The following is a 26,167-nucleotide window of genomic DNA, read 5'->3' as shown; positions in this document are numbered from 1 at the left end:
TTGCCATCTCACTTTACATGTGGCCTTATGCATACTCTTCCTGTCTCATCTGTACCTTCAAAAACACCATTCACATCCTGTTAGGGTGTTATAATCAATCCATGGTGCGCATTACCCATCACAAGGAAATTTAGCTAGCTCTGCATCTGTCAACCACTATATTTCACATTTATTACAGCTTTTAATTAATCATCTCTTGATAGCTAAACACAGCACTATCAACCTTGATGTCAGTTCCCAGCAGGAGTTTCAAGTAAACAGCAAGGTTCTCTGGACTCAGTGGATCTTCCAACCAATATTATAGCCAATTTTCCACTCCTCTCATCCATCTTCCTAATACTGAGGTAAGCCATTAATAATCCTGGGTAATATATTTTAACAGCAGACAAGTGCTACCTTTATTTTCAGCATGAAAGGAACCCTGGGGTGGTATAAATATTTATACGCTTATAGGAATAAAACAGCTGGAAGTCCTTGCTTAGCAGGCCTCAACTTGTGAGTTACACTTTGCATGAGCACGAATATGACCCCCTGGATTAGCACAGAGGAAGAAGGAAGCAGAAGGAACCTATGGCATTGCTGAAAACAGCCACAGTGGGCTGGCTTCCATATGGGAGACATTATTTCTCTGGATTATTTGCAATTGGCAGGGAAGAACCCAATCTTGGGCCAATATCTTTGGTATCGGGGATATTTCTGTGTTCCTTGAATTCCTGAGTTTGGCCTTTTAATTAATTAAAAGAGGATCCAACACCCAGAATGCACTGCCTCCTCTCTTCCTGTGAGGAACCTCCACTGCTAGAAACAGCAATTAAAAGCTGCTCTACTTTTCAACAGCCTTCTAACAGAAAAGAAAAAAAAAAAAAAAAAGGCAAAAAACTATTATGGTCTGCAACAAACAGTATATTCAGAAGCCTGCTTCATTGAAAAGAAAACCCATTTTCATATAATTTCTCCAGGACAGGACAACTGTGCAAATATTAATTTCTGTATCTAAGTTACCCATTACTGAAGTGCCTGTTATGTTGGAACATCCCTAACCAGCAATGCAAACTATGCACTTCCCAATGACAGAACTTTTGTCCTACATCTCTTCACCTGCTTTCTTTAAAAAGGGATCAGACACAGAGCTACCCCAACCAATACCAGATGCAGACAGATTCACACACTACCAGTTTCAGTGGGTAAAAAAGTAATACAGGAATTAAGAGATAACCTATAAGGCACCAATAAACTGAATAGAGCATGGAAAATCCAGTGCACAGACAGATTTTCCTGTTGCCAAAGAACCGAGCAAAGGCAAAGAGAATCTTCTTTGGGCAATATGCAACAAAGCAAACTTTATACAGGCTATCTGCCTCAAAATCACATTAAATAACAAAGAAATTGCCTCTTCTAGAAGTTATGGAGGGCAGGAACATTTTGTTTTCCTAGCATAACTTGGTACAACTGACTCAACACAATCAGATAATGTCAATCACTTCTGCCTCTATGTCTTTTGATGCTGGTGCCAGGTCATGCCCTTGAGAGGTACGGGAAAAAGCATACCTAGAGTATTCCCAGGGCTGTTTGTGCTCTGAGGAGGAGACCGCTCCCCTCAATGAATCTAAGGAGGCTTCCCTGTGCACACATGTAATATACATATCCATGTAAGCAGTGTGAAACACAAGAGCAGAGTTAGGAAGTGGGGTCAGAAGAACAAGTCTAGAGAAGCTTCCACTGCCGTGCAGGGAAACTGCTCAAATTGGTGATGGAGCCTGACAAAAGCCACGAAATAACAAGATGCTAATTTCCAAAGACTGACTGTTTTGCTGGGCGGGTGTCTTTTTGCTTGGATGTTTAATATCTCTGATATATACTATCCGTGCAAAATAAGAATTCCAGGAACATGAAAAAGACAGAAAAGTCAAGTCAAAAAACTGAGGAAAACTGACTGGTAATCTTTGTATTATCTTTTGTATTATCTAATGTCAGTCCTTTGAATAAAACACTTTTTTGTTTTGTTTTGGGGTTTTTTTTGTTGTCGTTTTTGGGTTTTTAGTTGTTTGTTTGTTTTGGGGTTTTTGGGTGTTGTTTTTGTTTTTGTTTTTTTTTTTTTTACTCTGTCCTGCTCCATCCCTACACCTCTTCCTTGTTCAGCATATGTTGAGACTTAACACTGAGACTGGGTCCAAGCTAAGAGAAAAGACCTTTGCAGTGTGGCACTAAGGGGAGGTCCTCAAACCTGCCCACTGAGGACTAGGTTGGACACACCAAAAGTGACAGAGTTAAATCTCCATCCCAGCTCATTACATCCTACAGGCACATTCTGGTTGTAACAGCCAGGAGCTGCAGCTGTACAGAAAACCCTTCACAGCTCCAGCTGAAGCATGCTTGGAGCTTCCAGTGCCTTCAAATATTAACCTCCAGAGTTCTAGAAACTCCTTACAGAGCTTGTACAAACTGCATTTTTTGGCCTCTAACTCAGGTCATATTTGGGCAAATATTTATGAAGATGGCAAAAACACTCCAAAGGGATTTCAGATCCCAGCTCAGAATAATAAGGGCATAAGAGTTTTTCAGAGAACTACTGCCAATTTATTTTTTTTTAACATAGCAAAACAGTATTTATCCCTAACTTCACTCTTAGCTGCTTCTGAACGATGCTGGCTGCATTTTTTCATATAGAATTACATAGGCTGACACAGACACTTTTCAGAATAAACAGAAAATATGCAACAACTCCTAGAAGTAATGGAAAATGAAGTCTTACAATGTGAGACATTTGCTAGTGCTAATAATAGACAATGAGGTGAGTTCCTGGCTATAAAATACCGGCACATTTATATTGCAAACATAAAGGAAAGGAAAAAAAAAAAACACTATGAAACATATACTATTAACAGATCTAAGATATGCTTTCAGACAGCTTCTATCAAGACTAAAGATGATCACCTACTTACACTTCATTGTGTTCCTCCCTGGAATCTGTCATTGTGGAAACTGCAAATTTAGATCTAAAGTCACCAAAGTACAAACACATACAAAAATCTCTCTATTCCTCACAAGCTCTTCCCTCCATTTGACAAAAAATGGAAGTGAACAGATCACAATTTATGTGAAGATGGATGACAATATCTCTGATCTCTGTGGATAATCCATCCCAGAATATGTTAACTGCATTTCACAGAGTTTCAAGAGGGATCAAAATCTGTATTAAGACGTTTGATTCACTTGCAGCTACCACTGGAGAAAAACTTTCAAAGTCACCAGTTCAGCTCCACCCCACTATATGAGGAGGAGACCAGTATTTATTCTGCAGTGGTTACCTCCTCTTTGTTTTAGAAAGATGAAAATAAAAAAAAAACAGTTACTACTGTACCTCAACTAAAAATATCAAAAGATGAAATGTTTTCAATGGGACTGTTTTGTAGTTGCAAGATTACCACTTTTTCCAAATATCAAGGGAAAAATTACCTTACAGGACTGCAAGACCATGAACAGAAGTTTGTCATATGGCAATTCTTAAGTGTAAAAAAACAGTTACATAAGGCTGTGTTGTTTCATTTCATTACAAAACACAGCTCATAAGGTATACATGTTGCATTTTATTATTTTTTCTGAGGTCATGATCTTTTCCCCAGTTCTCTCTACTCTAATTTTTTGTTTTCAGCTGCAGTTGTTAAATCCTTTCATGGAATAACTAATCACAGTATTTGCTATTAGCAGAAATCGATTAATGACATTAAAATGCCTCACACAGTGACTTTGTTTTGGCTCTCAGTGACTTCTGACCAGTCTGTAAAACCATAAAACATTCTAAATATTTGACCACAACCTCCCTTCAGGAAAAAGCACCCAGGCATTTTACCAAAAACTTCCTAGTGGTCTCACACTATCAGTCTCGCAGATGCACAACAACAACATTCGGCTCAGCACAACCTCCTCTGAGTTTATCAGGTACACAAATGGTGATAAAATGGGTACAAGCCACAACACGGGGGAAAAAAAATCAAAATCCTTTGTTGCTGAAGCCAGTTTTGAATACTGTGTCTGATAATGCACAGAACAAGCCCTTTTAGAAAAACTGTTGGTGCTGTCATCTGCATACTGAGCATCCGCAGCAAAGGCAACGTTAATAACAAGTTATCCTTGTAGAGGGGTCAAAAGGACAGTGCTGGTAAGACAGGGATGACAGACAACAGGCATCAGGGAAAAGATTAATATCCCTACACAGTCATACATCAAGGAACACAATTTTTGCCTGTAATCCCAAAACTGCTGAGAGTAGGATTATTTCTGCTTTCTCTATTACTAAGAAGAAAGAAACCGCTCATGGGAATAGGGCACTGCTAAATGCGAGTCTTTATGAGAGCTGAAGGGCTGCAGTCAGGTCCTAAGGGAAAAAAACCCTAAAACCCAGTTGCATGATGTTCTCAAGCAGTGGTTCAACTACAAGCAGGGTGGGGAGTTCATTGTGCAGGCCACTTGAAAATATGAAAAAAGTTTGTGTGGTTAAAGAAAAGCAAAAGAAGGGAAATAAGAGGAACCTCATGAAGCTTATCATAGAATTGTTTATGTTGGAAAAGATCTTTAAGAGGAAGTCCAACCACCAGAAGGTTCACAGTTAAAAAGAAAAAAAAAACCCTTAATATTCTTTGGAAAATAACAGAAGCATAAAATTCATGACTGACAACCGGAAATCCTGGTGTACACATCCCTGTGGCACACTTCAAGGGTGCTGAGTTGCAGTACAGCTGCAGATACACTGTTTGGATGTGCAAGAATGAAGTGTCCCTAAATGGAGACCAAATTATTCGTACCCCTGACTGGCCCCAAATTTCCTCTAAATATATTTAAGGTGAGAACACTTTAAGGATTGGGCTTTAATGAACCTCTAACACAGGAAAAAGGGCACACTTTCTAAAATAATATGAAGAAAAAAATACTGGTGTCACAACCACTGAAGTGATGTTATCAGAACCTTAGCATTCCACAACTCCTCGTCAGTTAATGAGAAATGACTTCTCACAACAACTGAAGGCTATGCATTTCAGTTTTCCCTTTCTTGGAGCCTACACCCTTCATAGCTATTAGTGGGTAAGTTTGACAGCCTGACAGAGAGCTACCACCTCGGTAAGGACAATTGAGGAGACCTCCTCTCTGCAACTATAAAAAAAGCAGAAGGGACAAAAGAAAGGGGAAGGGAGTGAAGAGAGACAAACGATGGGATGATGGTATTAATATTGTTATCAATCTCTCACAGCTGGCAGGACAGCATTTACTTGAAAAAATGTCAGTATATGGAAGAATTGTAGGCTTAGAACATCTGAATTTGTAGAAAAACCTGCACCACACCAGGGCAAATTAACATGACTGTAGAACAAAAGGGGAAGATGCCAACCATCCTTTCCAGTGGCCTTGCCGTTAATGTGGTGGGTTATGGAGGTGTTAGAAGTTTCCCAATTAAACTTTTCACTGAAAAAATATTAGTACAACTGAAACTGTGCCAGAACATGTCAGTTTGAACAGAAAGTAGCCAGCCAGGCTTCCCCCACTGCCTGCACACACTGCCCACCCCAGGCTGGCAGGGCTTCTGCATCCCCTGCCACACAGGAGCTCAACAGGCCTGGACCTCCAGGCCCTAAGGTAAGTGTCAGGAAAATTCAATTTGTATTTCTGCCTAAGAGAGTTTTGTAACTGTATTATTTTCACCAGAATCAGAACTGCTTTCCTCCCAAGAATGTAAAGTTTCCTTCAGGACAAAAAGGGAAGGGAAGGGAAGGGAAGGGAAGGGAAGGGAAGGGAAGGGAAGGGAAGGGAAGGGAAGGGAAGGGAAGGGAAGGGAAGGGAAGGGAAGGGAAGGGAAGGGAAGGGAAGGGAAGGGAAGGGAAGGGAAGGGAAGGGAAGGGAAGGGAAGGGAAGGGAAGGGAAGGGAAGGGAAGGGAAGGGAAGGGAAGGGAAGGGAAGGGAAGGGAAGGGAAGGGAAGGGAAGGGAAGGGAAGGGAAGGGAAGGGAAGGGAAGGGAAGGGAAGGGAAGGGAAGGGAAGGGAAGGGAAGGGAAGGGAAGGGAAGGGAAGGGAAGGGAAGGGAAGGGAAGGGAAGGGAAGGCTAGAACAATGTCTTCCAGTGATGTCAGTGGTAGTGGTTCTAGCCTTTGCCGCAGTGAAGAGCATGAGGGAAATGATATAAAAACTGCAGGACTTATGTTTCAGCCAGGAAGTGGGGAGGAGTGCCAAGGCTTCAAGGAGGACTGCAGATTTAACCTAGGACTGATAACACATACTACTATTTCCAGATGGCTCAGGGAAAGAAAAATGGACTGTGTAGACATACACAAATTATACTTGAGAGTAATCCTAACATTAGATGGGTGAAATTCTAGAAATTACTGGCATATGGAGGGAAATAGATAACAACTTGATTAACATCTAACAGGGCTGGAACTTGACTTCACTGGCAGCCCCCATACAGCTTTCACTCAAGAATGAGAACCGCAGAACACAGCTCACCAACATCAGCAGATTTAATTTATTAATGTAGACTAATACTCACCTTGGTAAGGACACGTTTACAAAGGCCTTACAACCTTTATAATAGAAGCAGAGATAAATAAGGTCTCCTGAAGGAATGGAAGAGAGATGGCAGTAAATATATGACACTGTCAGCCTTATATTGCTCTAATTACCAGTTCTGAACACATACAACTTATAAGTCAAACAGACAAGACCGATGATGCCTTTCTTTGTCTTTCACTCCAATTTATACTAGGTGTGTAGCAAAATATTATTTTAAAAAACTCACTTATCCCCTTGCTGTCTCTTAGAGAAACCCTGAGATTTCTCACTATGTCCATAATACCTCTCAATGCTGCCAATGCCATCACTCCAATAAAAATAGAATTTAATTAAATTTGTACTCCCATTATAAGCCACAATTCCAAACTAGGATGGTTAAAACTTGCCTATTGCTGCTCATTACACTTATCACTGTAAGGCATAGATCTTTTTCTTAAAGTGTTGTGCTCAAGGAAGGATGCAGATAATTTTCAAAAAAGAGTACTCAGCAAAGGTCAGGAGCTGGTTCTGACCTCATAAAAGGCTTAAGAAAAAAGGTTCCCTAAAACTGAGACTAGTATATAAGGCTCAAACTCATTCTCAAGAGCTCCAGAATCAAACTCACTCAAATGCAATGACATTTAACCACAAGTGTGAAAAAGCACTGAGTAAAACCTAATGTTTAAAATCAAAACAATTTATTTAACTTCTAGACCAATAACAGTCATTGTAAAGTAGAATTTATATCCTGTGGTTTGGTGGTTGTTTTCAACTAAGTTAGACATAATACAGTGATTTCTTTTGAGGAAAGTATGAATCACAACGGCTACAATTTTCTTGGGCTGGGATGACAGTTCTAATTCTCTCCAAAATAGCCTGAAATCACCAGCCTTTTTACTAATGCTTTCTAATGGTTCTTTTCTTGTTAATTAATTCATGAATCTAAATCATTCGAACATAGATAAGCCACTAATCACTCACAGACTTGATAACAGATCCTAAGTAGACAGAAATGTGTAGAGCATGCAATAAAACTGCCAAAAAAAAAAAAAAAAAAAAAAGAAAAAAGAAAAAAGAAAAAAGGAATTAGAAGGAAATACAAAACTCACTCCTTCCATGTAATAGCAGGAGATTTGATTCTGCATTTATTATGCAGGATAAAATGCTCACTGATGTCAATAGTAACTATAGAAATGAGAAAAATCAGGCTGCTTCTGTATAGAATGCTTTTTTCTAATGTTACATGCACAGGAGCAAATTAAAAAATCCATTCCTTTTGATCATTTTGGTACAATTTTTTTTGTCCACATTTAGCAAAAGGAAAACAAAAAAAATGAGGGAGGTGGGAAAGAGCAGGTTAACAGTCAACTCTTGTCAGCAATAATTAATTCAAAACTGGAGGTTATGGCACTCAAGAAATAAAGAAATTTTATTGCAGGACTACAACAATGAAAAAGAACCCTTTCTTACACACCTATATAAAGAAAATACTATAAAATGATCAAATAAGTTTTCATGTATTGAAGAAAAGCTGTGTCACAAACAATACAAATTAAAGAAAAATGTATGATACCACATTATGAAGCAACATTTTATATTTCTTTATATTTTATGATTTTAAATAATCATATATTAATTTGCTCTTATTTTGTGCCTGATGGAATCATGTACCTGCTTGTTACATGCCTACATGCTCTAAATTTATTGCAGTAGGGATGTTGGGAGTCTCCTCTCTGCTTTCCTTAGATAACACAATCATGCCCAACTTTAGAAGGCAGCTAAGTTAGTTATACCAAGGGCAACCTCAACATTTATTCAAGTTATGGAATGAAAAAAGCATTGTTACCATGGCAACTAGTAAATCACATTGTGTCTGCAATGAGATGCAAGGCATCTTGAGTAAACACTCATCTGCCTCCTTGTGTGACCTCCTCTGCAGGGAATGGGTCCTTTGTGGAGGAACACGTGCACAACTGTGGCACGGTCCAGATTTCACTGTCTCTTCTGCAAAAAGTTGACAGAAGTAATCCAAAGTGTTATCTTTGCATGGGGAGATTTAACCAGATCTATCATTAGCATGGGAAGAAATACTGGAGAAAAAAGATCAAATATTGAATGTTTTTCTGGGATTTGCCTCAGTCAAGAACCATGAAACCTTACAATGACAGTGTAGCTCAAACTCCTGTTGCACCCCCTGCACCAGAAGACCATTCACAACAGCACTGGAAAAAGAAGCCTTGCAGCCAGCATGGAGGCTGCCACACATGCAGCAGCACATCGCTGGCACTGGAGCTGTTACCCCTCCAGCCATCTGCTCCACCCTTCTGAGGGATGTTACCACCTCCAAAACACGGACATCTGATCTACCCTTAACCAGGCTGCTGCATGTTTTGCCAGGCTCTGATATTATCAACACCTAGCATACCAGCTCTGCCTGACAGAGCCTTCCCTTCTCCACATGATAGGGGACAACTGTCTTCAGAACAACCCCTCAAACCATTGAGGGGTTGCTCTAGTGACAGTGCAATCCATAAAGTCTCAGCCCATCCATCAGCCACTGGGCCTTCACTGTACTTCCCTGCTGCCCTTTTCTAGCTTTTTTTCAGCCATTACCATGCCTACATAAGGCTCCTTCTCTCTTCCATTAATTTCACCAGGAGGAGCAGCATTGACACCAGGTTCCCAAATAATCTCCCTTGAGTCACTCCCCTTCTCCTTCCTTGAAGTGTCTCTTACTGAGCAAGCTGGTGTTACCTACAGGGAGAGAGTGACACTCCATGATGCCACTTATCAGCTTCTGATATCATACTGTATGCACATTGATTTCTTCAGCCAACAAAGGGTTCACTGAGGGCTGCATTGTTCACTGACATAGGTTGTCTGATCCCATTCTTTTTCTCTCATCACATCCCATTACTTTCAGACTGCACACTACAGACTACTTAGACACTGCCAACAACTATTATTATGTCACCCCAGGAATACTGAAACACACATATCTCTGATCCTGCCTTCCCTTCCCCCATTTCTAGCTTTGATTCCTTCCTGACCATCCTAGCTTTAGACAATTTATATAGCTTTCTACAGCTACATCCTTTTCATGTATAACCATGAGGTCTCACCTAACCAACTTCTTTCTCCTTGCTTCTTAAACCTCTTTACTTTGTCATTGCTAAGTTCTTCCTTCCCAAGTGGTTGGCCATTACCTGGACTTTGATAGGTAAGAACATGCTGTGGGTGAAGAAGACACACAGTCTGGAATTCACCATCTATCACAGAGCATTTGAGTAACAGAAAGACAAAATGAGATGTATGAACAGATGACCAGGTCTTAACTCCCTAATAGAACCCTGTGGAGAGGGTTACAATATCCAAGTACTCTAGGGAAATAACTAATGACCCTTTCTTCAGTGCAGTCATGTTTCAAGAAGCAATTGCATGAGTTACTAAGTGCTTGAGACTGCCTCAGTAATTGCAATGATTTATTTTATGCATCATCACAACTACAGCACTAGGTCAGGAGGACATGTGCCTTATGGATGCCTTGAATTTTAACACAGGCACTGGAGGCAATCAGAAACACAGAGACCACCGTGAGGGGCAAGGGGGTAGGGGAAAGACAAAGTCTTTAAAATCCTATCTAAAACATTAGGTTTCTGCTAAATTTTTAATAAAATGAATTATATTTTCACACAACCCTAAGCAGAAGTTGCTTACATTTTCTTCTGCTCCCCTAAAATGCAAGTGATCACAATCTAATGTTCCTAAAATATGTTAGGAATTTTTTTCCATTGTAAATAATGAATGTGCAGTTTTCCAGTGTAATTACCCACTCAGTAAAGACAAAGAATGAAAACATAAGCCTCTTGTCTCTGTCTTACACCTCTTTTTATTCCAAATGAAACCATCCCTGTGCAAAGCACGTTTCTTCACCTACCCTTCGTCTGCACTGGTGCATTGGCTGCCTGCTGGCAACCAGCAAAGAGACTTGGGGTGAGACTTGGGTTCATGAGCATTTACTTGACATGGGAAGTATGAGCTTTACACACAGCTACTCACCTCATCTACCAAAACAAGGCTGCACCAAGGATATTTTGTGAGGTCACCCATCCACGGTGCAGGAGGCTATGTTTGGGTAGCTTCAAAGGGGATTTGTTAGCACCATCCTCCTGACATTACTTAAAACTCCTTCCTACAGTCACTTTTCCTTTTAGCTATGTAAGGCTTCACTGGCACAAAAGGACATTTTTAGGATAACGATAAGTTAAAGTGCTGTCATCACCAAAACTTTCAGGCTATTTGAAAATCTTGAAGACAATTTCTCTCCACCCCTATAAACTTCAAACCATTCCCCTATGACAACTCAAGAAAAAGCACTGCTAACCTTCAGCACTGTTTTTCCAATTACCGTGTTTCAAGGTTAGCAGTGTAAAAACACTAAACCAACCCAGTTCTCAAGGTCAAAATAAAAAATGCAGCAATGATATTCCACAGTAACTTTGATTAATTTGGTATTCAGGACACATTCTTTCTGACTATCAAATCACAAAATCATTGCCAATTCATCAGATTTTAAGCTTTAGCTTATTAAACATTACACTATGCTAAAAATAAAATGCAGGTTTTCATTTATCTTATTAAAATGCATCTGTACAGCATGATCTAAGTCTCTAATTATCTATATCTCTATATTATCTCAATTGTTATTTCAATATAAGCAAACTCATAACAATGCATTTTAATGGAAAATATTCATATACTAAAAAGTGGTAAAGCATTAGAATCAAAAAATTGAATGTCAAGATGCTAAAAATGAAAATGTTTCTCTACATTGTGTCTGCCAGGAAAGCAAGAGCTCACACGACATTTGGCAATGATTTCCCATGATGAAGCAACTCTTTGGTGCTTTCATTTCCATAAAAGCTCTAGTCTATTTAGAGGTAGCTCTCAGTTCCTTGCCCTTAACAAGGCAATACAGATAAAGTTCATTAAATATATTACCTAAGGTAGGAAAGTGAAGAAGTTTTGCTTTGCCAAGCACTTAACCTGCGCATGGGAAAAAAACCAGTAAAATAACTGGAACAAATTATTTCTTACAAAAGCAAAGGTGATATGGACATATTTGTATTGCATGTTCTGCTGCGTTTACAAAATTGCCCAAATGAAGAATCTCTGGATGCGATATATTATTAGATCTTAATCAATAGGATTTTTTTTCAAGAAGGCTGGGCATCCAACTATTTGACGCAGATCTTTTCTACACAGGAGAGCACTGGAATACCGGAAACTGCAGCGTTAATGAATTACAAGGAAGATTGCAATGCCTATTATTTTAGAGCTAATTTTGACAAGATAATGGTTGAGCAACTTTTACAGCTTATTGATACTTCTGCTGGAATGCTGAATTTTTGTTTCTTCTTACAGCAGGTAAGATGTGAATTTCAACCATACCTAAATGAGTAAATTGCTATTTGTTTTACTGTTTTTATTCTTAGGACATCCTTAATACATATTGAACATCACACAGATGAAAAACTAATACAATTTTAGAACAACAGTTATTGCATGCTTTACTGTATAGCTTTTGTCTAATGCAAATATTTACTATTTACATGTCACTGCAATGAAAACAATATGTGTCAATTGATTTACCAGTAAAAATATTAGACAGAAGTGGAGAGCATTGCTACAGCAGCTGCAAAGGAAAGTGGTGTGGTGAAATTGTAGGCTTTTTGCCTACACAGTACAAAACCAAGTTTTGTTCCAGGGAAGAGACAGTCATAACTGCACATACACATATGTGTGTCTGTGTGACAGCTGAGGGTGGGAGAGTGAGAACAGAAGAGTTACAGGGAGCATACGGGCACCCAGTGCATGAGCAGAGCAGCTCTGCTCTGCAGGTGGCTGCGGATCCCACACAAATCAGCACACGTACCCACAGCTCTGTCAGAAAATTGGAACACGTTCCCCCAGTTCCTGCATGGAAGTGTCTAAAATGGAGTAAGAAAGGCAGATCTTGAGGGGTCCCTGGAAATGAAAGCTATAGCTGATGTGCTGAAAAAAAAATTTATAGGGGCTATTTTTAAGAAAGTACCGGATTTGAGTATCCCACATTAAAAATCTGCCACCTGAAGGAAGTTTCAGGTGGTTCAGGTGTTTAGACTTAAAAAGGCTATCAGCTTCAACCTATCTATAGTATCACTCACCACCCAGTGCACCCTAACTACTCAAGTAGTTAGGGTGCACTGATGACCAAGACTCAGATTTTAATCTGAAGAACTGAAAAAGAGGTTGAAACTTTTCAGAACCTGCTAGATAAAAACCTGATGCAAACTGAAAAGAGGAAGAGAGGACTGTCAGAACAGATGGGTCACCAGGAGAAAGCAGCTTCTTTATGTTAACAACTGAAACTGTGTGTTTAAATGTCTGGTTCATTCTACAGTGTGAAAAAGGGTTCCATAAGCAGTCTCACTCATAAGTAAGATATTATCTTTGCTTTTTTTAGGAATGTATGCAGTTTGTTTAATGAATAAATACACACAGCACATGCACACATAGGCAGGTGAACTCTACAGGAGAACTGGGGAACCATGAGCACTGCAAATTCCTCGGTGGAGAAGGATTCTGCCATTTCCTTGGTGAAATCCTGAGAAAGGCCCCAGATGCAGGAGGCCATCACCTGCAATGTGCAGGATTTGATAGCTTCCCAGTGCAGCATTGGGCATTGCCCAAACTGTTGGAAAAATCTAGTGATGCCAATGATAAAGCAGGTAAGAAAATCTTACCTAGGCTTAATTTACTTCTGTCTCTGTGGGAAATAAGAGTAAAGAACTCACTGCAAATAGAGTTCTGCTTAGAAGCCACGTGCTTCTTTTATATAAGTTTACCAAAATCCAAGAAACCAAAAAGAAGTCAATATGGCCCACTGATTAGCTCAATACAGGTGCTGCATGGAGACTGAGAGATTGTTTAGACAGACTGAACTAATGTGTGGATTCCACTGAAAAGATTCAGGTTTTTCACCGGGGGACACAAAGCCAGAGTGTCAGTACACTTCCAGCTATTTGCCATGCACACAAGGAAGCCCAGGCCTGAATGTATCTGGTTTTTTTAGCTCAAAGCCTGAAAAACCAGGATTTGCATATGAGATCTGAAATTCTGGTTACTTCAGTCAGCTCTGATTAGTGTCTTCTCTGACCCTGACCACATCCATCTCTATTAACTTGCTAAATATGGCCAAACAGCATATATTACAAACAGTAAGTCAATTTTACAGTTGTGTTTGTATCCACAGATGCAGTTTAAACATTCCTATGGTGAATAATCCCCTACTTTCAATATAAAAGTATTTTGTAAAAAGGCCTAAACTGATGCTGTATTCATTGAACAAATATTATTAGTACCTCTAAAAACAGGAGAGACACTGTGTTATTGCAACCAAACCAAAAAGGTGATGCATATTTGCATTCTGCGCTTGTCTCCTACTCTGCCAAAAAGAGCAAGCTCATCTTTGTCCCTCCCAGCACCAGACTAAGTAGGAAAGCTGCTCCTGATACAACACACAGGTCTACTCCCCTCACCTCCCAAGGAAAATGGAGATGAAATTAGTCCAACCACTCCAAGTAAGAAAGCAGCATCAGCCAGGCTGGCAGGGGACCGGGCTGATGCACAGCAGCCAACAAAGGCATGTGAGCTCTAGACCCTTCCCTTGATCAAACAGGGCTGTGTAGCTCAGCGTCACCCCCTGTTCAGGGCTTACACTTGTTCAGAGCCTGGAAATCCATCTAAGATTTGATCTTCAGCAAGCTGTTAAAGGAATTACCAGCTACTATTCATGCTCTTCCTGAGTTAGGTCATCCTATTATTTTCCCAGTCATCAAAAGAGGCTGAAGTACTTTTTCCTGCAACCAGCAACTGCTGCCGCTCCCACACGTCAGAGCCTTCCCCGCTCGGATGCTCATGTTCCAGGCAGTGACAAGAAGAGCTGAGAACTGCCTGCCACACGCCAGCAGAAAATATATTCGAGGAAGGCTGCAAGGTCATTGCTAATTTCAAACCCTGTTTCATGTTTCCACATGAAACACCTAATTAAAACTTTTCACTGGGTAGTTAAAATGAAATCCGTGCATATGCACTTGAGACCTCATTTTCATGTGCTGTGAATTAGAATACAGGAGGTGCTGCACACAGCGGTAGGAACACTAATCGAGGAAGGAGAGGGGAATACCTGCTTTGATTTAGAGGGAGATAGTCAGCAAAAATACCACTAATCGCCTGGGTTTTCATTCCTTTGCTCTTTGAGCTGCCACACAGAACCAAGAAAAATGGATGCAAGTGGTACCAAATCAGCGTTCTCCACAGGTGGCCGTGTGTCAAGCACATCTTGCAAAATGCCACCACCTTCCACGGCTGCAGTGTGACAAAAGCTTTTGACTCTACAGGCTGTATCCTACTCTCACCAAAAAATATCTATTAACATCAGCAGGGGCTGAATTAAACTCTAAAATTCAGGCACAGTGAGTGATGGAATGGGCATGGCAAAAGGACAGGTTTGGGCAGAGATTTTAGGGAGGTTTCACGATTAAAATAAATAAATACTGGGGGGGAAAAAGGAGCCTACAAAAAGTACAAGGTCAAAGTGTCCTTACATTCCTGCTGTGTATGTGGCTTCAACAAAGAAGGCAGAGACAGCCACTTTACAGCTGCCATTTTTCCAAAAAGTCCTCAGAGCAGATAGCCTGATTCTTGTCCAGGAGAGGCAGCTGAACATAGGGAAAAGGCTGTCTCCACACTGGCATGCTCCAGCTGGTCTCCGAGCATGCCTGCAGGAACAGAGGCCAACAAATGCTGTCAGGATTTATTCCAGTGAGGTCCTGACACAGGCCTCATTGACTCCAGAGCATCCTGCCACTGGAATCATGCTGACTTTAGCATAGACTCCAGATCTTACTACAGAATTTGCTCCAATGTAGTTTCTTTTCAAAACAAAGCGAAGTTTGACATGCAGAAATGTGTTCACTTGTTTAATGACATTCAACAGGTATCTTCTGTGTTACTGGCCCAAAACTTCACTTCAATGAAATGGAACGTTCTTCCTGAACTCATTCAGGAGGATAGGAAGAAAAGGAAAGAGAAAAAATGGATACCTGAAGCATTGAATCCTTTTGACGTCACTCTGGTCTCCGGGCAGACTACCAAATCTCAGACAACTTCCAAAGAGGAAGCTGTGATAGAGAGAGCCATTGGTTTCTAGATTATCAAAAAGTTTTCCAGTTATGTTGGGTTTTCCTTTTCAGCCAGGTCCAGACTAGGAGCCAAAATGAGATTGGTTTAAGTTCCAACAGAAAAGTCTGGTGAAACAGCGATTTACTTTAAAATTCTGCACCACTGAAAGGTGAAAGACAAAATTACTATTCGTGAAATTCAGAAACTGCTTAAAATTTCTGACCTAAGTTTGCATGGTACATATTCAAAGCACTATCAACTTCTCTTTTTTTTCTTCTTGAAATTAGGTAACAAATTTCCTAACTTAACAGAGCGATCCAGACACCTTTGTCATTCAGAGTTCCCAGAAAAAGGGTAGAAGTAACTGTACAGAAGTAGATGGCAGGACACCTCCACTATATTATCAGCATAACTGGGAATTTATTGATGTCATAAATCAGGAAAATAGAGAAAAGAACATTCAGAATGTCATCAAATGTATTTGTCACACAGAGAGAGGGACAATTTAGTGTCAGAAAACAAAAGAGCAAATGCTTTGAACTAATAAACTGGTAATTTCTACTTCTCCAAAGGGAAAATATGATAAGATTACTTCTATATAAGCCTTTGCACTGTCTAGAAACATAAGCAGGTTAGTGGTTCAAAATCTAGAGAGAAACACAGAAGCAGAGGACAGTGACAACCTGCAGATTGCAGCTCTCAAGAGAGTTTCTCTACTTCTTCATATGGATAAATGGGGCAACGGCAGGATCAAGGAACCATGCTTTCAGTCTTGATACCACCAGAACTGTGTAGCCCAGCTGCCCATGAGAAACAACACTCCTGTTCTCTCCCTGCTCCTGGATGTTGACCCCCATGCATCACTCACCCCCTTCCATGTGCATGTGTGCCTTCATTAAGGTACTTGGTGAAACACAGGATCTAGAGTAAAATACACTGACAACCAAAAAAAATGCAAGAACATTTCATTTGACCCCATCCAGTTTCTGGATTGGGTGAGTCACAAGGCATTGGGGAATTAAGGAGGATGGCTGTGTTTCAGTAGGAGCAGCAGAGTAGCTCTCGCCAGCACAGGTCATCCCTGACACCATTTCTCATTCTCACCCCATATCCATGTCCCCATAACATGAGGGGAACCAATCCAGTTGGGAAATAACCCCACAAGGAAGGTGTATTCAGTCTATTTTCCAGCTTCATTATTCCCTGTGTTGCTTCACAAAGCAGCACTGCATGGGCCAGTTTGGGACTGGGGACAAGCATTTAGGGCAGCACAGCCTCTGAAGCCATGCCCAAGGACCCAGAGGCTGCACAGGGACTGCAAATGTTTGGTCTCACCTCAGCTATGCTCAGGATTTGGAAAAAAGCTCCCCCTGGCTGACAACATTTCAACCCACTTCCAGCTTCCTTGGGATAGTTGAACCACATCTCAAGGATCCCAAAGCAATTCCTCAACATTCATTAACCACTGCAGGTTTTATGGCACCTTTCAAGGTCCCACATATTTAAGACCTCATTTTATACCTGGGTAAACAAAGGTGCAGAAAAGTGAAGAGATTTGAGAAAGGTTATTTATTAAATAACCAACAGAATCAAAAATAAAAATTCAAAGTTCTGGCTCCCAGGTTTTAGTCTGCTAAATACCATGTGCCCTTTTTACCCCTTTCAGCACAGGACCTAGGTTATTGTTCCACACAAGAATGAGTCACCATTCCACTCTAAAGAAAGCCCCACATACAAAATGTGTATGTGGAATTTCCTCCTATACAAAGTAGTATAATGTTACGGAATAAATCAAAGAGGAGAAAATTAGGCTTTTTTTCTCTTTTAAGCACTAGGATGAGCATCTGGAGTAAAGAAAGTATTGTGGGAATATGTAACTTGACTTAAAGGGAAATAGTGAGGTTTCTATTCAATGTGTTCACAACATGTCATGGGAGCACAAGCATGACTCAAGTGCATTTTTTTTTTTTAAGGAGAAGGATCACATAATTTCACCACTCTTTTGCACTCCTAGCATGAGGATATTCTCCTCCAAAACCTTGACCATATTGCATAGACTCAACAGAAGGAATGGTATGTCCTCTTAAAAGTATGTAGTAAATAAAAAGAATTCTATTATTATTTTTAAAGTGCTGCAAAAGACTGAAACAAGCATGTAGATGATCCCAGTCCTACATCTGAACAGGAGGATCCTTACCTCTGGCAAACTTTTTCCATTTCAAAAAGATGTCTGTGCCTGTTCCATACTGGGGGAAAAAAAAAAAAAAAAAAAGAGCCTAGGACCTGCAGAAGCCTTTTCTTCTCAGTTCTCAGAAGATAAAGAAGTTGGCTTATGGAGAACAGGTGATCACCTGAGGTATGCATTCATTCGAGCAGATGAAAAATGGAGCATCTGGAATAGGATGCTCTCTCCAGAACATAACAGAACTAGATTCCACTCCCTGTTTCCCCTGATTCAGACCAGAGACCTGAACTTCAGGTTACCTCCAGAGCAAACATGTACCTAACTCCTAATTACTTATTTTTACTCGACAAGGGGGTATATACTGACAATCTCATTGATAGATTCATTTTTTCTTGGCTTGTAATTGAAGACTAAATCAAAATTGCAAACTATCATCTTATCCTGGTACAGCTCTCTCTGCTAGTGCTGGCCGGTCCCAAGAGGTATAAAGAGAAACAGCAAACTCCTGTGCTGGCATGCCAAGTCCATTCTGTTTAAATTACTTTAGACATCTACACCATCTCATAGCTATTCAAGCCATGAAAGTTTTTGCAAAAATATGTTATAGTTGTTATGACCACTTGGCCCACAGCTCTGCAAGAGATGCAGAGCAGCTTCCAAGAGTCAAAAGCAGTAAACCTGTCCCCAAGCTACCCAATAGATCTGTCCCAAACAGAGCAGACACAACAAAAGTGATGATGTTTTTAAAAAGTACTGCACAGATTTTGGTCACTGACTGTATTCAGACATCATTTGATGTCAATGTTTTAAAGAATATTTTTCCATCAGAGCCCTGATTACTGACCATCAATGCAACAGTACATCAGTACAATGCCACAGCTTTGTCAAGCTAACAAAAACTGCAGCTCTGGACACGTCCTGACATTCATTCTTGTCTCCTTGCAGATGTCCAGCTGGGCACCCTAAAAATACCCCTGGTGTGTCATGACTGGAATTTCCTTAAGAAATTCCTCGCTCATGAGTAATCCATACAACCCAAGGCTCTAAATCATTAATCTTCTGTTGTAAGCCCTTTAACAGCTCCAGCTCAACCACTAACCTGCTTCAATGAGCAAATCATCTGTCATCCTAATGAGACCACCGATTACAAAAGTTAGTACCCAGCAAATGAACAGGACTGTTCTTCAGTATCTGTTGTCCTTCTGAAAACACACCTGCCTCATACAATATAGCTCTTTCATTTTGAATTAAGTCACAGAATCAATACACTCAAGCTGTATGTACTTGTATTCTTTTAAACAGTACATAACTCTAACTAATATATAGATTAATCTGAGAAGGGATTACAGGGTGGATTTAGGGGATGTTCCCCTTCCTGCTGATGCAGGGAAGTACTGGAAGAGCCTCCTTTGAACATCTTATTCAGTTTGTGAACATCTTAGTCAGTTGATCTGACTATGAAAATGATACTATAATCTAAAGAATAGTCTCTCCATTTGCTGAGGTGAAAAGCCCTTTTACAATTTTACTTAAACAATGACACTATAAACAGACATGATTTTCTTAATTAGTACAACACTTCATTGAAATAATAACTGGAAATACTGTACAACACAATTTCACATCTATTATAAAGGCATTATTTGAGTTGCAGTTGACTAAAAGGAATTTCAAAAATTACGATTTAGTACAAATATGTCTTGAATGCATCCCAAATATATGCTGGAGGGGAAAAAAAAGCTATGATAAATGACTTCAAACGGCTTTACACGCACAGCTTGCTTTCTATATTATAATTAATGCTAATAATAAGCAAACCTCTCCAAAAAGCAGGCTTGCTCTATAGCTGAATATTTCAATACAGATTTTTCAACTATTTTCTGTCAAAGCAATTTTTTAAGGAAATGAAATATTGAAATGAAAATACAAATGAAATATTACATAAAAATACAAATATCCAGTTGCACATTTCCCTAGGCTTTTGAGTATGATTTGCATGTAATGACGAAATTAGAATGGCAAGCTTGCGTAGTTTTTTTTACATTATCCCCACATTTGATATCAAAATAATTTCTATGTGTTTTAGACAATAATTTCATTTCATTTATTTATCAATACATTGTAGAAATGCAAAAGCACAGAAAAGAAGCTTAACTGCCTATTTAGAAGCTTATTTAGTTCTATTTACTTTCTACTCATTAGCAAGGCTGAAGTTTTAGGAAACCTAGCACATACAGTAGGTTCAGTGCCTTCATTAAGCACCTTATTCTAACACATTAGGAAGTGAGACCAGGGAAAAAAAATCACTGATGGTTTTTGTTTTCCTCTGCAAGTGTGTGAGCACCATTATGGTAATAGCACTTTGCAAACACTATATTTACCAGAGAAGAAGTTGGCACTGTGTGCTACCAAGGAACACCAGTTCCAATATAACAATCTAACCTGGTCACTGTCAGCTTCTAGTGCCAAAATCAATTAAGCAGCTCACATACAATAGAAACTGAGCACAGAACTTTTTAAATTATGTCAGTTTTTCAAAGCTCTTTTTTTCATTCAGACCATAAATGTGAAAAGATAGCATATCAGAAAACTTAAAAAAAAAAGCAGTATGGACTTTCTGATTTTGCACAAATCATCTTACAGATATAGAGATATATACCCCAACTTTACACCCTCCAGAACACAGCCAGACTAAAGGAATCCCTTCTCCCACCCACAAGTTCCAAACCAAGCTTTCTTCCAGTGAGCCAGTCAGCTGTCACATACATTCCCTCTTCCAGACCATCTGCTTTTTCTGAGAAAAAAATAATTTTATTTCATCTCCTGAACTTGCAACCCAAACCAATCCATGCTTCACCTGTTCCTTGTGGACCACAAACCTCCAACACCACACCTCAAAGAACACCTTCAGGTACTTTATCTGCCAAAAAGCCTCTTGTGTATCCACATGTCATCTATCTTCTTTAAGTGAGTCATTAACTTCTGTCCTCAAACTCAGATGAAGATGGTGACTATTTATTTGAATGACAGGAGTGTTTACCAGTCCTCCTAGTCAACCAGTCCAGCTCCCTAGCACACTTCACACCTCAGTCACTCTACAGGAAAGAGTTATTGGGGTAAAAAATCAGTACCAAATCCTTCAATTAGGCTGAGAATCCTTTCTTCTTCACAGGAAAGCACAAGAATCATCAAAGCTCAATTATAATACATTTATATTTGCTGTTAATGCTGGAAACCCATGTGAGGCTGTACTAATCTGAAGAGACCCGCTTTAGAAACACAGTGGGTATAACACCAGGGGAGCCACAACCCCATTTCTCATCACATGCTTGGGACACCGTACATGGAGAGAGGAATTAGGCATACGCACAATTCTAACCCCATGTTCAGGTTGAGGTTTTGGGAGTTTCTTTCATATTCCTAGAGCAAAACAAACCAGAGGAGAACTCTGCTTCAGGCAAAATTTCCCACTGGCCATCTTGGAAAGGGCAGCTTAACTTCCAGGCAGGTTATAAAGCCCCCAGCTTTTAACAGTGACACTGGCCCAGGCTGACAGAAGCACATAGCCCTGCAAGCCAGCAGCATTTCTGCTTTGAGCTGGGCTGCCAGGAGGCCAGCCTGGATAGCAGCCTCTCCAAGGGCAGGAAGAACAGCCTGGCAGGGTGTTCAGGCCTCTCATTTGCAGACCGCATGCCATTCCTTTGAGGAAGGCAGATCATCCAAGAAAGCCTAGTTTGAGCTCCCCAGGAGGGAAAGCTGTTGAAAGCTTTAGTGTAGGGGTACTTGCTGAGAAATGAGGGTCCTGTGAAAAATGCAGAGAGCATCTCCATTTTACTCCTGCACCGAGTGCTCGTCACCCTGTGTTTACAAAGAAAGTAGTGTAGAATAAGCTATGCTTTTAAAAATAATAAAAAAGAAAGATGGGCATGTTACACATAATAAGGACACCACACCCTGAACATGTTGTTCCTCTAACATTTACAGTGAACCCAAGGGACTGGAGAGTAAGCCAATGCCAGTGAATCTGCCATCACTTTTGTAGCAGCAGGATGAGATGGGAAGGTCTGAAATCCTGGATCCAAGGAGTATTCACTACAGTTTACTCGCTACAATTCGGCCTGCTGCTTTTCTCCTTGGAGAAGAGGGGAGATATCTGCCAGGAGCAGTGAGCCCTGCCCAGCCAGTCAAATCCTGTCACCTGCACGTGCACCGGATCAGCTCTCAGACCACACGGGAGGAAGGGAGGGAGAGGAAGGGATGGAAGCTCACAGCTTCCTGAACATATGCAACCCACTGCCCTGCCATGGCAATGTGTGCATTTTTCCCAGTGAAAGTCAGTTACCTGAGTCAGCTAAACAGAAAAGCTACAACAAACCTTGCCCACGTTCAGGGTGCCTTCTGGGTGACAATTCCTAATGAAGTCAGTAGTCTCGTTGGGGGCTTACCAGACACCACCACAATGAGGACTGCAGGGTCTCTCTTGTGGTGAGGGTCTTTCTATGGGCTGTCTGGGCTTGTTCTACAACGACCAGCAAAGTGCAGAACAGGGGGAAGAAGCACACCATGATTTATTATTACCAGCACTAGCTGTAAGACAGCCCCCACCCTGAAATTAAGAGTACATGAAGAATGACCTGGGCTTCTGCAGTCTCTCAGGCAACATTTCTCTTTGCTGTCACCTCTAAAAGCATGTCCTAAAGGTCTAAAGCCATATCCTTGTCTGAGAGCAGTAATTGCTGTGTTATTCTGCTCAGGATGGGTATGAGCAAATTGCTTGAGCTCCTACTAAACTGAAGTCACTCATCTCCTAAATAGCAGCAATTGCTAAGTACCATACTTTTCAAAAGGAGAAAAAAAAGCTGAGTGCTGCTTTCCTTTCCATTTTTGGAGCTGTACTGTAATCTGTGCAGCTACAGAGCTGCAGCTGACTCCACAGCACCCTTTGCAATGACCAGAGTAGCAGCAAAAATATCCACTTAATTTTTTGAGTATCAGTCCCAACATTCCCCTCTTGTCTATGACCACATATCTGTAATCTTGTTTCCAAATCCTGAAACATAATAGAAATCTCCCCTAGTGTAAAATCTTCTTTGCTTGAGCACCTAAAACTTGTAATTGTGTTTTGCGGATACAATTTAAAGATACATAGAAATTCTTCCAGATGTCCATTGCTAGCAGGTCAACTGAGAAACAATTTAATCTTGGGGAATTAGCCTGGCTAATTGCCCTCCTCCCTTCTGCACACCTCCTGATACAATTACACATCTAACTAGACCAGACCCTCTACACTGCCGAACAGAACAGTATGAAGCTCTGAAAAAACACTTCATCATTCTCTTTTTCTTTGTACAACCTTATTTCAGGAGGAAAGAACTTGCAGATGAGCTGAAAAGCATTTCTTTTCTAAAGCACATATCTTTTTTCTACTGTCCAGTGAGCAGAAAATGGAATAAATTACATATACATAATGGCAAGAGACATGAGGACTAGGTGGGATTTTTGTTGTTTCTTGCAGTTATTATCCTCTGCACCTTTAGATGAATATGCAATCAGAATAAAAATCTTTACTAGGAGAACAAAATTAGGAGACATTGTCCCATAAGCAGAGCAGTCAAGTTTCACTGCATTTTCAATCTAGTTATTAACATCTGACTAAGTGCTTTCAGAAGCAATAAAGAGAATGCTGCTTTCTTCAGTGTAACTTTTGACTGAAAACAAAATTTAAAAGCAAAAAGACACAAACTGATTAATTATCTATCCAGACCGTGCTTTTTAATCCATGCTGAAAAGTTTCAGCCAATACTTGCATCCAAATATACCCAGAGTGAAGTAATTTTAAGATAGAGTAAGTACTTTAAACACTCCTATGCTTTATACATTATTTAAATACACTGTAAAACCCAACAATTTGGTAAAAAGCATCCTGAAATCATCTACTATATCCTATGTGTATAAGATACTAATAAAAGCATCTGACAGTTAATGACAACATAATAATTTAAGTGTGTTGACAATTATTGACCTGAACGCACTTTAGAGAAATGTAAATGCCAGAGAAGAGCAGCTACAGCTCCATGACTAATGCGTGCCCTGGATTCTGACCATCAGCTTTGCTATTTCAGTTTTGTGACCTAAATCTCCCTCCCCTACCCAAAAGAAACAAAAAACCCAAATAAGAAATGTCTTACTTGTTCTGATTTCTCCAGTGCTTTTCTATCCGCCTGCAAAAACTGGCAGTTCTCTCTCGCCAGCTTTTGGACCAGCTCAAGTCGTCCGATGTCATCTCTTCCCTGAAGCTTGCATAAAACTCCTGCCTTAAGGGTGGGAGAAAGAGCAAACAGATACTTAAATCCACAATCCCAGGACATGACCACGGCCACAAATTTCAACTTTAAAAGAAATGCATCTGTTTTCTCATATTTGCGATACTTCGGTGCCACTTGCTGAGCACAAACAAGTCACTGCTTCCCGGGAAACAACTGGAGAGGAACAGAGGCGCATCTGAATCTCCAAACGCATCTACTCTGGAGGGAAGAAGGCAGGGCTAACTAAATCAACCGCTCCTCTGAGTGCAACTATCAGATATGCTGTGTTTTATTTGTTCCTGTCAGCCTGTTTCCTGTTACATAAGAGAACAAGAGCAAGAGGTTAAAAACTCATGGGAAAGTTAGCCAGGAACAGCCCTGGAAAAAGAATGAAGTGCAACACAAGGCACTCCTAAAAATAACAGGCTACAACTCCCTCTGCTCTCGCTCCAACCATTTTTCACATATGCAAGACTCAAGAATTAAAAGACAGTTGTGCCACATTTATTTATTCTGTAAATAAGAAATCTGTATCTTTTGATTTTGTTTAGGGAAAGAAATGATATTTGCTTTAAAAGCTATGTTAGAACTATTTTTTTGCTAAATCTCACAGTTATTCAAGCTATACTGATAGTGTTTTTTCAAAATACTCAGCACTGGTTGTTTTCTAAAAATGGCAGATACACATAAAAAGATAGATTCATGCTTGCACACAGGCACAGTAGAGACTCATTGCAAAGTTAGCTGATATGGGCTAAACTGCCCCTTGCAAAGTCAGTGGCTGATATCACTGTCCATGATTTGGTTATGGATATAGCCTCTGCATAACCGAGACCTGGGGCAATGATACCATGCAGCTTTTATTAGCCCAGATGTTTCCTGATGGGAACAGCAGATGCCTTGGGAGGGCCCATCATGTGGCATAGCTATGATATGGCTAAATGACTTCAAAGGCAATCTGCAAATAAACATTTTCCCTGCACTTCCTTCACTGTTTTCTTTCTACTGTTCATCTTGAGTTTAAATTAATCACTACCTACTCCAGAATTCACAACACATCTTGTGAGTCAGGCCCAAAAACTAGGTATGCCCTGACTTGCTAACCCTGCAGGGTCCAATCCTTTGGCCTTGAGCAGTTACTGTCCATGACAGATGAAGGTGTGAGAGTGCCCTCCCAAACCATCCTACAGTCTGCTGGTTTCTCCAAGGAAGGGAAAAGTGGGGGTTAAGATTTCTTCAGCTGAAGAAGAAAACAAATACACTTCATGAATAAGTTCTTGAATGCTGATGGAAAAAAACAGGCTCCACAACCAAGTCCAGAGTCATCCTTACCCAATTCATCGAAAGTAATTTGTGCATGCCTACATTCCTCCAGCTGGGGTGAAGACATCTCCTCACAAGCCTGCATCAGACACTTCTGCTCTGATGAAGTAAAGGATTTCAGATACAGCCTGTGCCTTGACTGTCCTGTGCTCTCCCTGTGCCCAGCTTCCTGAGGAACCCAGCTTCCTCACATAAGGAGCCTGCTCACTGGTTGGAAAGTCAGAAACCCGCTGAGAAAATAAGGAATTGCATTGCCTAATCTCAAATTCCTTACATAGTCTACGAGTCTAGTGCCTTATCTTCTAAATCAAAGACATTGGTTTATAAACCAGTTCTGACAAACTCTTATCCACTCCAGATCAGCAGTATGGCTGATTTTATCAAATGTGGAAGAATATAGTGAACCAGTTGTCTAGACTTGTTTAATCAATAGAGAAAAGAGGGTATTTAGGAAGAGAATTTTTTTTTTTTACTCTACAGTAGACATTTAAAAATGCTCAGATCAATAGTTTCCTAATAGTCTCCTTTTTCTCCAGTAATTTACACAGGGAACCTTAGACTTGAGAGGCCTGATGTCTGCACTTCCAACACTT

At 40.3% G+C, this 26,167-nt stretch overlaps 1 protein-coding gene across 1 annotated transcript in view; it reads right to left on the bottom strand.

The window, feature by feature from the left end:
- Positions 1–26,167, bottom strand: part of RAPGEF5 (Rap guanine nucleotide exchange factor 5) — a 160,088-nt gene that overhangs the window by 68,606 nt on the left and 65,315 nt on the right. Inside the window, exon 9 of the mRNA XM_066195927.1 lies at positions 24,135–24,260. Within this exon, the coding sequence (XP_066052024.1) occupies positions 24,135–24,260 (126 nt within the window). The remainder of the gene's footprint in view (positions 1–24,134; positions 24,261–26,167) is intronic.

Source organism: Chamaea fasciata, unplaced genomic scaffold (assembly GCF_029207755.1).
Source record: "Chamaea fasciata isolate MVZ Bird 193981 ecotype frontalis unplaced genomic scaffold, bChaFas1.0.hap1 SCAF_1, whole genome shotgun sequence".
NCBI classification, from domain to species: domain Eukaryota; kingdom Metazoa; phylum Chordata; class Aves; order Passeriformes; family Sylviidae; genus Chamaea; species Chamaea fasciata.
The sequence above is the reverse complement of the archived record's forward strand: the minus strand, read 5'-3'. Positions and strand labels throughout refer to the sequence as shown.